General features: G+C 42.8%; 1 protein-coding gene across 1 annotated transcript in view; it reads right to left on the reverse strand.

Moving 5' to 3' along the window:
* Positions 1-2,162: 2,162 nt before the first annotated feature.
* RETN (resistin) overlaps positions 2,163-14,781 on the reverse strand; it is a 31,448-nt gene continuing 18,829 nt past the window's right edge. The window contains exons 3-5 of the mRNA XM_077471582.1: positions 12,650-12,702; positions 9,181-9,687; positions 2,163-2,374 (exon numbers count right to left, since the gene is read on the reverse strand). Of these exons, the coding sequence (XP_077327708.1) occupies positions 2,247-2,374; positions 9,181-9,687; positions 12,650-12,702 (688 nt within the window). The 3' untranslated portion in view covers positions 2,163-2,246. The remainder of the gene's footprint in view (positions 2,375-9,180; positions 9,688-12,649; positions 12,703-14,781) is intronic.

The raw sequence follows: 14,781 nt of genomic DNA on the forward strand, positions 1-14,781 counted from the left end.
CTCTATTGCTGGAGAGAATATTTCCTGTTTAAGCTGAGCTTTTCAAGTCACATGATATTGACATCACACATTTGGGTGTGTATACAGATCCTAAATGACAGCCCAGTCCCCCCCTCCTCCTTCATGCCCAGTAACTAAAAAGAACCCAGTGGTTGCGATGTTACATCTTGATTAATGGATGATCTGCCTCCCATAACAGCATGAGGGCACAGGCTGTAGTGGAAATCTTCTCCTACCTGAACACTCAGCACTCGGGCAGACCCTGCAGTTTATCACGTGACCGCGGTATACAGATCAGCCAAAAGGGTATTTAGTGGAAGTATTTTACTGTAAAAAGATTTATAAGCTGTGGGCACTGTGGGGGGGCACATGAACTATTTTCATATTACTGGGTTTAGTAACACTTTAAGACCACAATTGTACTTATACCACTGCCTGCTAGTGAAACTGAGCATTGTTGCGTAACTATAAAGTACTATGATTCTGCTTAGGAACCACTATACATATACCTGGGGTTGGACTTCAGACCTTTCAGTCACTTCCAGAAAGTGGGATGGGAGTCCTTCTCAGAAGGGGGCTCTGGAAATTTGATCTACTGTATGTTACCACATAGAAGGGTCTTGATCAAATAGGAAATCTTTACTTTTCATGTAAACTGCCCTTAAAAAAAAGATCAAATACTGTATGTTTTGTATGCATACTGTCAATTTTAAATAAATGGTTGTGATTGCTATTAGAAGCTTTTTCTTTTTTATGCATTGTTTTTTGTAATCAAGAGGTTGTTTTCAAATGGATTGTCTTCTAAAAACTGTAGAAAAGGGAAGTGCTGCCTACTAAATCTGTTCCAATGTTATGCCGCGTACACGCGATCAGAATTTCGGCCAGGAAAAGACAGATGAGATCTTTTCATCGGAAAATGCAACCGTGTGTATGCGCCATCAGAATTTAGCTGGCCGAATTCCTGCCAGCAAAAATTTGATAGCATGTTCTCAATTTTCCAGATGGAAAAACTTTCTATCGGAAATTCCAATCATGTGTATGCAATTCCGACGCGCAAAAACTCACGCACGGATGGAAGCTATTGGCTACTAGGTATTGAACTTCCTTTTAGTCCCGTCGTATGTGTTGTAAGTCTTGGTGGTCAGGAACTTGTGTGACCATGTGTAGCCAAGACAGTTTGAGCGGCATTCCGTTGGAATTCCGACGGGAAAACCATCAGAGCCTTTTCCAGCGAGAATTCCGATCGTGTGTACGTTGCATTAGCATTTCATTTTGGGATATTCTGATAAACCAGTCTTGATTTCTTCAGAGAAAGTAAAAAACTGACTTTTCCCCTACCTAAAGAAAGAGTTTATAAAGTTACGAAACTTCTCATATGACAGAATGAAAAATTGGAAGTGGTGTCATGTTTTGTATTGTATTTTCAGACAACAACTGTATTAATTGAACGAAAATCAGACAATTTGGTATCCTACGAAGAAAATTGCGATATCGGATAATACCAGATGAACTGTTGTGATTGGCTATCGAAAGCTGTGTACTAACGATCCGCTTATCGTACGGTGGCTTCAAAAGTGATATTTTTCGTATGATTTTCGGTTTGTGTGTACAGGCCATAACTCTTATGTTGGTTCTTGAAATTAACTGCAACAACTCCAGTAGGGAGTTTCAAAAGCTGGAAAGGTTGGACCAACCATTACTTTTCTCAGGTGAATTCAAGATTTGCATTTCAAAGGGCCCTGGCTGCTGAAGGAGGCTGAAGACCCTGCAATGCAGGGGTCTCAAACCAGGTGGCCCTCCAGCTGTTGTGAAACTACAAGTCCCAACATGCATCTGCCTGAAGGCATCATGTTTGTAACTGTCAGCCTTGCAATGACTTATGGGACTTGTACGTATGCAACAGCTGTAGGGCCGCCAGTTTGAGACCCCTGCTGTACAAGGATATGTGCAGGCATCTGTCGCACCTATGGGTGCACACCTTTGGCACAAGAGGCCAGTTTAGCAGCTTTAACATGGTGACAGTTGCACTTTCAATCTGTATAACTGCCTAACAGTTAACTTTCACGTTTTTTTTTTGTTTTGTTTTTTGGGTTGTCCTGTGTTTTGGTGTCAAAAAGGTAGTATGTTTTGGTCTATCAATCAGATACATACATATCTTAGAGTTATTATACAAAATGTTTTTAATGATCTATTCAGAAATAAAGGAGCAAATTAAGAGATATGAATATGTAGTGCTGCTGTGTACATTAGACGTTCTTGCAGCAGCGAGCTAAGGTCCAGTCTACTTCAAAGCATTCACATCGGCAGGAATCAGGACTTGGAAATATACTTGTACCACAGCCATTGGCGCATGAGCATGAAGTAGCCGTATAGCCTGGAAAAAAAAGGGGGAACAGCGTCATCTGCCTGGGGAAGCACTATGTCACTTTTAAGTTGAAAGATAATGGTCAAATGTACTAAATAGCAATCACTTTTTTCTTTTTAAGCCAATATACAGTAAAACCTTGGTTTGAGAGTAACTTGGTTTGAGAGCAAGACAAACAAAATGTTTTAACATATATATATATATATATATATATACAAGCGGTCTTGATATACAACTAGTATCATGTCACAACTGAGTATAAAAGAGAAGAGAGCGCCTCTAAGTGTAGCGATATGGTTTCATTTAATGAAGGTACAACATTTAGCAACTCACATGGATCATGATTAAAACAGGCACATCTAATTATGCAGGCATCTGGGGTAAAGCTGTCCACATAAATTATCCTCCTCACCATCAAAGTTGTCCCTTCCATGTAGTGCTCCACGAGGGGTTCAAGCCTCGCTTTCAGATCGCTCTACTGCAAGGTAGTCTTCCCGGTCACGATTGCGGGCCCGACAGCGGTGAGAGCCGGCGGTGCGGAGGACGGCCTATATGGACAGCTTTACCCTGCATACTTATATGTGCCTCTTTTAATCATCAACCATGTGAGTTGCTAAATGTTGTACCTTCATTAAATGTAACCATATTGTTACACTTAGAGGCGCCTCTCTTCTCTTTTATACTTTGTAGCTCCTGCTGGATTTTGCTTCTAATCCCCTTGTGGACGCTGCCATTTGTGGATGGACATTTTATGGTCACATTGCTATAATCTTTTTTATATGGACAATAAACTGAAGGATTTATGAATAAATGGTTGTGGAACAAATCATCTGAGTTTCCATTATTTCTTAGGGGGAAATTCGCTTTGATATACAAGTGCTTTGGATTACAAGCATGTTTCCTGGAATTGATTATGCTTGGAATCCAAGGTTTTACTGTATAGTTAAATAAGACTTCATTGGCCACATGATATGTGCTGCTGAAAGGACTCTTATCCTTTCCCTCCGCTGAGACTATAGGACAAATGGCAATGCATTTGGATATTTACCCAGGTACCAAGGACTCTTGGCTGTTATTTCAAAGGTATGTCATGTCTTCTGTTTAAAGTGTATGTACAGGTAAAACCTTTTTTTTATTTTTTTTATTATTTTTTTTTTTGGATAGAGTGGTGAAGGCTTCTTTTTGTTATGTTTTTTTTTTTTTTTGACATTTGTCATGTGGAGAAGATTTCTCTTCGGTTCCTGTTTTAGAGACACAACAGGAAAAAAGAGGAAATCTCTGCAAAGTAAGTAGAGGTTTCCTTTTAGACAGTTGTCACCAGAACACGTGTGCCCATTGGAAGATTTATGCCCACCTCTTGTTTTGGTGACAGCTCTAAAAACCTTGGATTTCCCATCACTTTCTGTCTGTAACAATGGTCATCAGGACAAATAGAAAGAGAGAATATTGCTAGCCTGGGCACAGACAGAAATAAAAATCACCCCCCATTCTCCATGATAATGTCTATAAACACACTTTAAGGGAATGGAATATTATTTGACTTTAGATCCCTTTTAAAAGAAAACACTAAATTCCAAATGTTAGCAAGTAAATATGGTGTGAATGTTAAAGCTGAATTAAACTCTCCTAATCTTTACAAGATGGAGTGATTTTAGCCTCTATTGAGGCCGCGTACACACGCGGGGACTGTTCGCTCAACTTTGTTCGTCAAACAGTTTCAGCGGACAGTCCGCTCAAAATTAGCATGGACGGACTTGGCCACACACGACGAACGAACAGTCCGCTGAAACCGTGCACGATGACGTGAACGGCACGTACGACGGGACTAGAAAACGACGTCCTATACACTGCAATGCAAACTTCGGCGTGTAAATCCTTTCTGAGCATGCGCGGAACTTAGTTTGACGAACAAGCCTACACACGAGGGGACTGTTCACTGAAACAAAGTTTCAGCGGACAGTTTTTCGGAAATTCCGAAAAACTTTGTTCAGCAGACTGTTCGCTGAAACTAAGGCCGCGTACACACGCGGGGACTGTTCGCTCAACTTTGTCCGCTGAACAGTGTTTCGGCGGACAGTCCGCTCGTGTGTGGGCTTTCAGCGGACAGTTTCAGCGAACAGTCTGCTGAACAAAGTTTTTCGGAATTTCCGAAAAACTGTCCGCTGAAACTTTGTTTCAGCGAACAGTCCCCTCGTGTGTAGGCTTGTTCGTCAAACTAAGTTCCGCGCATGCTCAGAAAGGATTTACACGCCGAAAGTTGTATTGCAGTGTGTATAGGACGTCGTTTTCTAGTCCCGTCGTACGTGCCGTTCACGTCATCGCGCACGGTTTCAGCGGACTGTTCGTTCGTCGTGTGTGGCCAAGTCCGTCCATGCTAATTTTGAGCGGACTGTCCGCTGAAACTGTTTGACGAACAAAGTTGAGCTACTACTCCCAGTAGTTCGCATAGGGCAGTGTGAACTGCCGCCGGGAGGCATGCGATGCGGGAACCCGCAGTAGATTCGCAGCGTTCCCGCATCGCAACAGTGTGAACCCAGCCTCAAGCAGAAAATCTCGAGAATTTACCGCGGCGTTTTTTACCGCGATTTGCCGCGATTTTGTGCAGGGCAAAAGGTCACCAATGTTAAAAGAAGAAAAACGCCAAAATCTGCTCAATTTGAGCGAAAAAAAAGGGTCCGGAACTTGTTTGAGCTTCAGGCGTTCGGCTTCAGGTGACATGGAGTAGAGATGTGAACCATCTCCATTGAGAATAATAGATTTTTTCCCCTCTAGCGTATTGTAGCTTCAGGCTTCAAGCTACAAAACGCTCAGGTGTGAATGGGGTCTAAAAGCCTAATGCGCATATGCACGGCTGAACTTTTCAACCAACTTGGTCCGGCGGACTGGAATCCATCGGACAATTCGATCGTGTGTGGGCTCCAGCGGACTTTTTCTTCCCAAAAGTCTGACGGACCTAGAAATAAAACTTGCTTCAAATCTTTCCGACGGACTCCAGTCCAGTCAAAAAATCCGATCGTCTGTGTGCTAGTCCGACGGACTAAAACCAACGCTAGGGCAGCTACTGGCTATGAACTTCCTTATTCTACGTCAAAACGTTCTAATCCGTCTGACCTTTGGAGTGATCGCGTGTGGCCAAGTCTGTTCGTTTGAAAGTCCGGCGGACCTCAGCTTCAAAGTGCGTTGGATTGTCCGCCGGACCAAGTCCGTCGAAAAGTCTGGTCGTGTGTACGCAGCATTACTCCGCATTTAATGTCCCTTTAATAGTTTTTTTTTGGGCAAAGCTAGCCCAAACAAACTATTTATTACACTGGGTGCGCTGTATTAACTGTATGTAGCCTCAGCTGCATATACTGTATGTAGAACTGTTTTAGCAAACTGGAGTAGGGCTGAGTGCTGCTCAGCCATTCACAGGAAGCTTTGCATTCTATGAATCAATACAAAGCTTCCTCTGTTTGGCTGAGGCAGAGAGGCAGACGAATGACATCAAATCTGTGGGTATAAAGGCAAAATAAATTTAAAGAGAATTAGTCACAACTGGGCTTAGGCAAGAAATTTTTAAACAAAACCATCTAATCCACCAAGGACTACGCCATCTTTGTGCCTATTTAGATCTGCATTTGCCATGGTGCTGCACATGAGAACAGTCAAAAATCTTGATGGCTTGAAAGATAAATTGTGAAATGACATAATAACTGACACAAGCACACTTGCAATTGTGACAGTTATCGCTATGCTTTGAATGTATTACTCTGCATGCAAAAGTATGCAGGGCGAAAATGAAAAAACACTGCAGAAAACAATACTGGTATGTTTGATTAAAGGGTAACTCCACTTTCATGGGGAAAAAAAGTAGCAAATAAAAAAATAGATATATATTATAGCATATACAATTGCAACACAAGTCATAAAAATTACCTTTCCTTTGAAATTTGCAACTGTAATTTTCTGTAAAATGCAATGGAATATGGCTACCTGGTTGTGTTCTGTACATGGAATGTGTACAGAATGCCCCCAGAAACATAATTTTCTGCTTGTGTGATTGGCTCACTGATTTTTCCAAAAGTCTACACTATGATACAAATCATATTTTTTGGTATCCCCTGCAGCAAAAATTTCATTTCTGGTAAGATACTCCCAATAGGAAATCACATCTAAAGGGATGCAGGCAGAGCGATTTTCCTCATTAGTGAAACTACCGCCATTAGACTCACTCAGCACAGTGGAACAAGCAGTGATTTCTTCTGAATAACAAAAGGTAGGAATCTGCAACAAAGTTTGTTAAAATCCTTGTAATGTACATAGTTGTGCATAGGCGCAAGGTAACCAGATGCCAAAAGAAACTTGCCCTTAAAGCCTAGTACACACGGCCTGAATGTCAGGCGGCATCGGCTGGTTCAACAGAAACTGGACCTCATTTGACCCGTGTGTAATGGAATTGGTCCAACAGAAGCTGGCCGCTCACTTGGCTTCTGTCGAAGGGTTGTGACCGGAAAAGGTTTGCCAACTGGCTACCGATCAGCGCCAGTGGCTGAGAGTGCTGACTTGAGTGTTCTAGCAGGGGGGCCGCCTCCCTGTCAGAATACAAAAGAACAGCAGGGGAGATCACTGTACTAACATCGGATTGTTAGCACAGCCGCTCCAGCCTGGGCTGTCAGGTTTTTTTTTTCGCTCAGCCCTGCTGGGTTGAACAAAAAAAAATACTAGTGTGTACAAGGCTTTAGTCTTTAACTGTGAGGTCTAATACTGGCCATACACTATACAAAAAAATCGGCCAAACCCATTTTCGAAAAAGAAACATTCGGCTGTGAGAGAAAGCGATAGTGCTATCATGTAATGACCGATAAATCGTTCAGTGGACATAAATTAATCAATTTTTTGTTTGTTTTTTTATATATACCTAGTGCAAACACTTTGCACAGGAAACACATTAACCTTTCAATTTATCGTTCGTTCGGCAGAAAATTTCCAAACTTGTCCCTCATTTTTTCGGCTCAAAAATGTCCCAACGATTATTGATTTTGTGTCCATTAACTGGCCAAAAAATGAAAGAACTGGCCAAATGACCGAATTTTGCCCGATTTTTCATATAGTGTATGGCCAGCATTAGCCTGTTCAGAAAGTTACCTCATAGTCTTCAGCTGTGAGAGTTTAGACTTTAAAACATTTATTGTCCTCTAGTTGCTATGTGCTAATCATTTTGGAGTACTCCATCCCCTAATTCCTCTCCTGTTTAAGGTTTCTTCAAACAATAAATCTTAAAAAGACATCCCCTCATCTGTGTTATTTGAGCCGGCCCTGTATGGACTGGTGCTTGAGGCGGTGGGCAGCTTCTGTACTTTTAGGGAAAAAACAATACTAGCGGCCCATACAGGGGTAGCGCTACACAGGTCTATGGGAATCCCTGCAAATAATTATTATAACAACGAATAATGGTACATTAATTTGGTAGTCAATGAGAAGAATGCTTCTTGCATCGGTGGTCAGTGGGAGGAACGTCCCCCATACAAATAACAAAAAAGATCATTAGTGTTAGTGTTACTTATCTGAGAGGTAGACATTGCTCTTTGCTCAAGAAACCCATGTAAACCTCTGGAGAAACCCTTGGGTTCCATGGATCAATGGAATAAACAAATATACATGTGTCGCTGGTACTGAAACAGATCCTATAATACTGAAGTCCAAATGGCAGCAGGGAAGCAGAAGCAGTCTCCAAGATATGCAAAAAAAAGAAAACAAATGCAGGTGCCTCTGAGTTAGTCTGTAAGGTGTGTATTCATGAAATTACATAGTAACTTACATCAAGGATTACAATGAAGGGTACATCTGTAGGTAGATGCTCTGCTCTTTCAAGCTTGAAAAAAGGAGCGCGCATTCCTCCCACCACCAGGGTACGCCAGCCCAGAAACGCGTTGCAATCACTCCTGTGACATCATCCCCTCCAGCGCTGCAGTCCAGAGAGCATTCCAAGCCTCCTCTCCAGCTCTTCACCACTACACCATCTTCCTGCCGGTCGGGAGAGCCCAGAGAGTGGCTGATACAGCTTGCCTTTGTTTGACCAGCCTGATGGATGCCTTGCAGAGTGTCTACCTACAGATGTACCCTTCATTGTAAGGCCTTGATGTAAGTTTCTATGTGATTTTATGAATAAACACATTACAGTCTAACTCAGAGGCATTTCCATGGATCATTGATTGAGACAGGATACTCCATTAACGTTCCCTACTCTCCTGACAGCTACATAAAAGGTCATGTGGGGATACCGGATGGAGGAGTTAAACCAGCACTTAGGCTAGGTTTCCACTATTGCGACCTGATTTTGCTGCAATTTTGATGTGACTTGAAACAATGCCTGTGTGTTCTTGAGGTCTATTGACCTCAAGTCGCATCAAAGTGGGACCAAAGTAGTGCAGGGACTACTTTGAAGTTGCTGCAACTTGAAGTCACAAAGATATGAATGGTTGTCATTGGAAATCCCGGGGTAGGACTTGTCAGGCATTTTTGCAGTCCCAAGTCGCATGACAAGGCGCACTAGTGGAAACCTAGGCTTACAGAATAAAAAGTAGAGGGCTATGACATGAAATGAGGTAAGGGCTCAGTCAGATGTCCTTATTTGCCTATTTGTTCCTGATCACACAGTAACCCAGAGTATAATGTAAAATCGCCAGGATACAGCCAGGAAACATGGTCAGAATGAAGAGAATGACAGCCAGGGAACTCGATTTTTCAGGAGACTTCAACAAATTGCAGAATTCATGTTTCTCTTGGGATTAGGTTTATTTTAAAACAGTCTAATCTATTATGAAAAAATATCTTACCTGCAGGGCATTTTGAATTAATTCCATTGGCTTTACTATCTATGCATTTGAGTTCTGGAATTTTACATTTACACTCAGATCCTCCTGTATTAGTAGATCCACCTTCATATCCTCCGCCAATACCAGTGCTGGGACGTCCTCCAGGGTATCCTCCATTTCCTGCTGTGCTGGGGCGTCCTCCAGGGTATCCTCCATTTCCTCCTGTGCTGGGACGTCCTCCAGGGTATCCTCCATTTCCTCCTGTGCTGGGACGTCCTCCACTGTGTCCTCCACTTCCTCCTGGGACGGGATATCCGCCACTATTTCCTCCACTTCCTCCTGGGACAGGATATCCACCACTATTTCCTCCACTTCCTCCTGGGCCAGGATATCCGCCACTATTTCCTCCACTTCCTCCTGGGACAGGATATCCGCCACTATTTCCTCTACTTCTTCCTGAGACGGGATATCCTCCTTCAAAACCAGGTCCAAAAATGTTATATCCTCCAAGCCAAGCCGGCTGAGAATCTGCAGAAATATGAACACAAGCCAAGATATTTTTGCATATGTTATGTTATTTAACATCTTTTCAATGGAAATTTTAAGGGCCAGTTCACACCACAAATACACACTCTGGATGCGTTCCAAATGTGTTTTTGCTTACAGTTCACACTACAAAAACTCAATCTGGATGTGATTCTGCATGCATATTTTTGATGGGTTTTCAATGCATTCCAGTTCATTTTCCCCCTCTTGTTTTTTTTCTTTTTTTTTCAAGTTTTCCTGGGGGGTTTTTCCCTGCATTTTTAATGCATTTAGATGTGTTCTGGTGCATTTCTTTTTACATTTTGCCACATTCAAGTACAGTTCAATGCAGAAAAAATGCACTGGAATGCTATGAACTGGTGTGAACTATGCCATTGGAACCCATGTAATCTACTGTCCATGCTTCTGAAAATGCACTGGACTGCATCTGGTGTGAACCGGCCCTTACATAATAGCTCCACTGCTTTGATATTACTTTTGTATACCTGTAGTTTAAAGAGCAATCCTGGACAAGTGGAACCAGTCAAAGAGCTACTAATGCTACTATGCAATCATTTCAAAGCCAGAAAGTCAACTCAGTTGTACTTTAGTCCTAGTTCTCTGTAATTCACTTCAGACGGAATCTAGAGAGTACCTCACAGGATCATTGGGAATGTACTTCCTGATGCATTCCATTTCTCAGAGCCCATCAGGTCCAATTTTGTAAAACATGCTACACAGTTTTACTGAGGGGGTGTTTTGGGCCACAGTGAAATATCAGTTCAGTTTTCATCAGTTTCATGAATCAAATCATAATAATACATAATGACCAACTTTTTCTTTTAGTTTTGCAGAGTGGGGAAATCCTCTTTCCCTAGTGACTTGAGATGATTTTTCTTACAGAGTTTATAGTCCTTTCCACATCCAAAACTAAAAGAATATTTTTGCTACGGTTGGGCTTTAATATGGAAATTGTCAATGCAGTATATGCCATCACAGCTTAATAAATCAGGCCCATGTCCTTCAAACACATGCCAAAATATACAGTATATGATAAATCAACCACTAAGATCTCCGTTTGATAAAAGCGGATCTTGTATGTAGATAGAGTAAAAGTTGCCAATATTAAAATATCTAAATAATTAGGAGGGACACCTTCAGAGAAACAAGATAAGAAATGCTTCCACACAATTGTGGGCATGGTCAATAAAGTGAGTGTCACTTCATGGCATGAGGCTTTCACTCTTTGATTTGCTGTGTTTTAGAAATAATAGGGACTGGGGGTACATTGTAGAGACAATGGAGTAAAACAAGACCAAATATTGGTTATTTTGTCACCCACTGACACCAATACTGGGTATAATTATTGTGGCAACTGGCACTGCTGCTGGGACTGGGAGTTATTATTGCAGTTACTGACACCAATGTTGGGGGTTAATATTGCAGGCAATGACATCTATGCTGGGAGTTATTATTGCAGCTACTGACACCAATGCTGGGAGTTATTATTGCAGGCACTGAAAACAATGCGGGGAGTTATTATTGAGACTACTGAAACACATGTCGGGGGTTATTATTGCAGGCACTGACATCTATGCTGGAATTTATTATTGCAGCTACTGATACCATTATTGAGGGTTATTACTGCAGGAACGGGCACCAGTGTTGAGGTTTATCATTGCAGGCACTCCAATGTTGGGGATCATTATTTCAGATTCTGACACCAATGCTGGCAGTTATTATTTCAATCACTGACACCAATGCTGGGAGATATTATTGAGGTCACGGCCACCAGTGCTGAGGTTATTATTGTGGCTACTGACACCAATACTGGGAATTATTATTGCAGACACTGGCACCGGTGCCGGGGGTTATTAATGCAGACACTGACATCAGTGCTGGAGGTTCTTACCCTCTGCTCTGACACCAATATTGGTGTTTCTTAGTTTCTGTTATACGATTTTGCAAATAAGTAATTTTTCTCCTTCACTGATGTGCTCTGATGTGACTGCACTAATGGGCACTGATAGGCTGCATTGATAGGTGGCACTGATAGGTCACATTGATGAGGAGGCACTGATATGTGGCACTGGTGGGCACTGATAGGCAGCATTGATGGTCACTATTGGGGTTGCACTGATGATCAGGACACTGATGATCAGTGCCCTGATTATCAGTGTAAAAGCCCCGTCACAATTGCCAGCTATCCTTTCTCCTTATGTTGAAAAAAAAAGGCTTTTTTTTGTCTCTGTTATAAAATTTAGCAAATAAGTAATTTTTCTCATTCACTGATGTGCGTGATGCGGCGGCACTGATAGGCGGCACTGATGAGGAGGCACTGATGGACACTGATAGGCAGCACTGATGGGCACTGTTGTGCCCTGATTATCAGTGTAAAAGTCCTGTCACAATTGCCAGTTACCAACTCTACTTTCCTCATGTTGTGAGGAGAGGAGAGGAATGTCGATAACCAGCAAGTGTGTATAAGTGTGATCAGCTTTGATTGGACACAGCTGATCACATGGTAAAGGGCCGCTGGTGGGGCATCCTTGGACGACCAGGTTGTAGCTGTCTTTTGACTATAGGCTTTTGGCTATAGGGCGGTCAAAAAATGGTTAAAGTGACTCTGTCCATAGATAAAAAAAAAAGTTCAAAAAAAGAATTCCCTGTAAAGAACAATATTTAACTGCATAGCCACAAGTGTTTCCCCCACTGTGCACTATGGTTTTTTGTGTTGGTCCCCAGGGGTCCTGAAGTGACATGGGGCCAGTGGATGGAACCACATCTGATACTAATGTAGTGAAATGTAGGATGCAAAAGATTCCTCAGTCATTGCTTCTAGGCAAGAAGATCAGCCTTACAGGCAGTGGGATAGATAAGTATTTACAGGCAATTCATTATCAAAACTATTATCTAGCATGCAGACTAAAAGTAGTATATGCTATGCAGGATCACTGATACTTACATGTGGATGCCACTAACAGGCAACAAACTAACAATGTCAGCGACGCCATGTTTCTGCAAGAGTAGAAAAAAAAATCCAATTTATATTATTTCAATTTAAAATATACATTTATCTGCAGTAACACTCATGAGCAGACAGAAATTATACAGAGCCCCTGTGTACTAGTATACACTTTAGGGTAGGGTGACTAGAGATCCCCGGTTTCCAGGGACAGTCCCCGGATTGAGGACACTGTCCCCGGAGCCAGTCTGTCCCCATATTTTTCCCCGGATTGCAGTGGTATGGTGGGGGGGCATCTGTTACTCTCGCCCTGGGTGAAACCTTGTGCTGGGGATAGCCCTGCTCTGATAGATTATCATGGAGGTCATGGAGAGGTGAGCAAAATCAACCAATCTACGCTGTTCATGTGGGGGGGGGGGGGTGTGTGAGTAGTGCAGGAATCAGGTAGGTCAGTGTAGTTGTCAGTATAGAACTCAGGTAAGTCAGTATAGTAGTCAGTATAGGAATCGGGTAGGTCAGTGTAGGAATCAGGTAGGTTAGTGTAGAGGATAATGTAGGAATCAGGTAGGTTATTGTAGTGGTCAGTGTAGGAATCAGGTAGGTCAATGTAGGGATAAGGTAGGCCAGTGCAGGCATAAGGTAGGTCAGTGTAGTGGTCAGGTAGGTCAGTGTAGTGGTCAGTATAGAACTCAGGTAGGTCAGTATAGTAGTCAGTATAGGAATCGGGTAGGTCAGTGTAGGAATCAGGTAGGTTAGTGTAGAGGATAGTGTAGGAATCAGGTAGGTTAGTGTAGTGGTCAGTGTAGGAATCAGGTAGGTCAATGTAGGGATAAGGTAGGCCAGTGTAGGCATAAGGTAGGTCAGTGTAGTGGTCAGGTAGGTCAGTGTAGTGGTCAGGGTAGGAAACCATGTAGGTTAGTTCAGTGGGCAGGTAGGCCAGTGTGGGAATCAAGTTGGTCAGTACTACTGTACTAGTGAAGGGAGTGCACATTTCTTGCCTTGTCCCGGGCGCTGACAACCTACGCTACACTTCTGAATGCATATATAATTTGAGGAAAATATGCGCATAAAATAATTTACCATTTGCCAATAATAAAAAAAAAAATATGTCCCCGGATTTCATTTTAAAAATCTGGTCACCTTACTTTAGGTTATGTGTTCATTCATCTCTTTGTTTTTGCTGCGTAGAAGCCTGTTAACCCTTTAACGTTCTGCTCCACCATTTGGTAGAGCACATTCAGGGCCGGATTAACATAGGGGCTATTGGAGCTGCAGCTCCAGGCCCCTTACCTTAAGATAGGCCTATTAAAAAAAACACAACCCCCCCTGGTCAAAATTTGGGGCTCCTATCATCTATGGTTCTGGAGATACGGGGCTCCTTGTGCAGCCTGTCAGAAGCTACATACAGAGCGGCCAGTTTAAATACAAGCTGGAACACTCTGTTTGCAGCAGACTGAGAGGATGAGCTCACAGTGCCTCTCCTCACTTCTTGTCAGAGGCACTGAACTCAATGGACAGCTTGGAGCCTGCAGAGTATGACAGGCAGCACTGCCTGTCAAACTCACCTATTGATTTCCATGGGGCCACTGTGCAACTGCAAGGCAAATTCGCTCGCAGTAGCAGCATAGTCCAACAGTGTAAAAATACCATTCAGTAATGTAAAAAAAAAACAAGTAGGCAGCAGTAGCACCTTATGAATGCCTGTCGGCTGCTGCTATACCACTCGGTGAAAAGCAATCCACCACAGATCACTTTTAAGAGGGCAGTAAGCATTACCGCAAATGTGAAAGAAACGTGAAACATATCATCCATTTCACACTCACCACCAACCAGGTCACTCCCCAGCCACTTCCTATGTTAGCCACCTTCCATCAACTTATATCACAGGTGACCATTTCCCAACCTGCAGATGACAGACCCTATTCCAAAAGATATCACTCCCAATTACTCCCCCCACCCGCTGATTGATATCCCTCCATGACCACCTCACACCCCCCTGCTGACAGACCTCTCTCCCCAGCCTGTCCCCACACACCCTCTCACCTACCGACCCGTGGATGGGGGAATCACTTCCGCAGTGTTATTGTGTTCTGCCAGTGGCGAGCCTTCCCAACCCACAGAATACAATGATC

Source organism: Lithobates pipiens, unplaced genomic scaffold (genome assembly GCF_037356315.1).
Source record: "Lithobates pipiens isolate NorthernLeopardFrog02 unplaced genomic scaffold, aLitPip1_a1.2 Scaffold_8, whole genome shotgun sequence".
Taxonomy (NCBI): domain Eukaryota; kingdom Metazoa; phylum Chordata; class Amphibia; order Anura; family Ranidae; genus Lithobates; species Lithobates pipiens.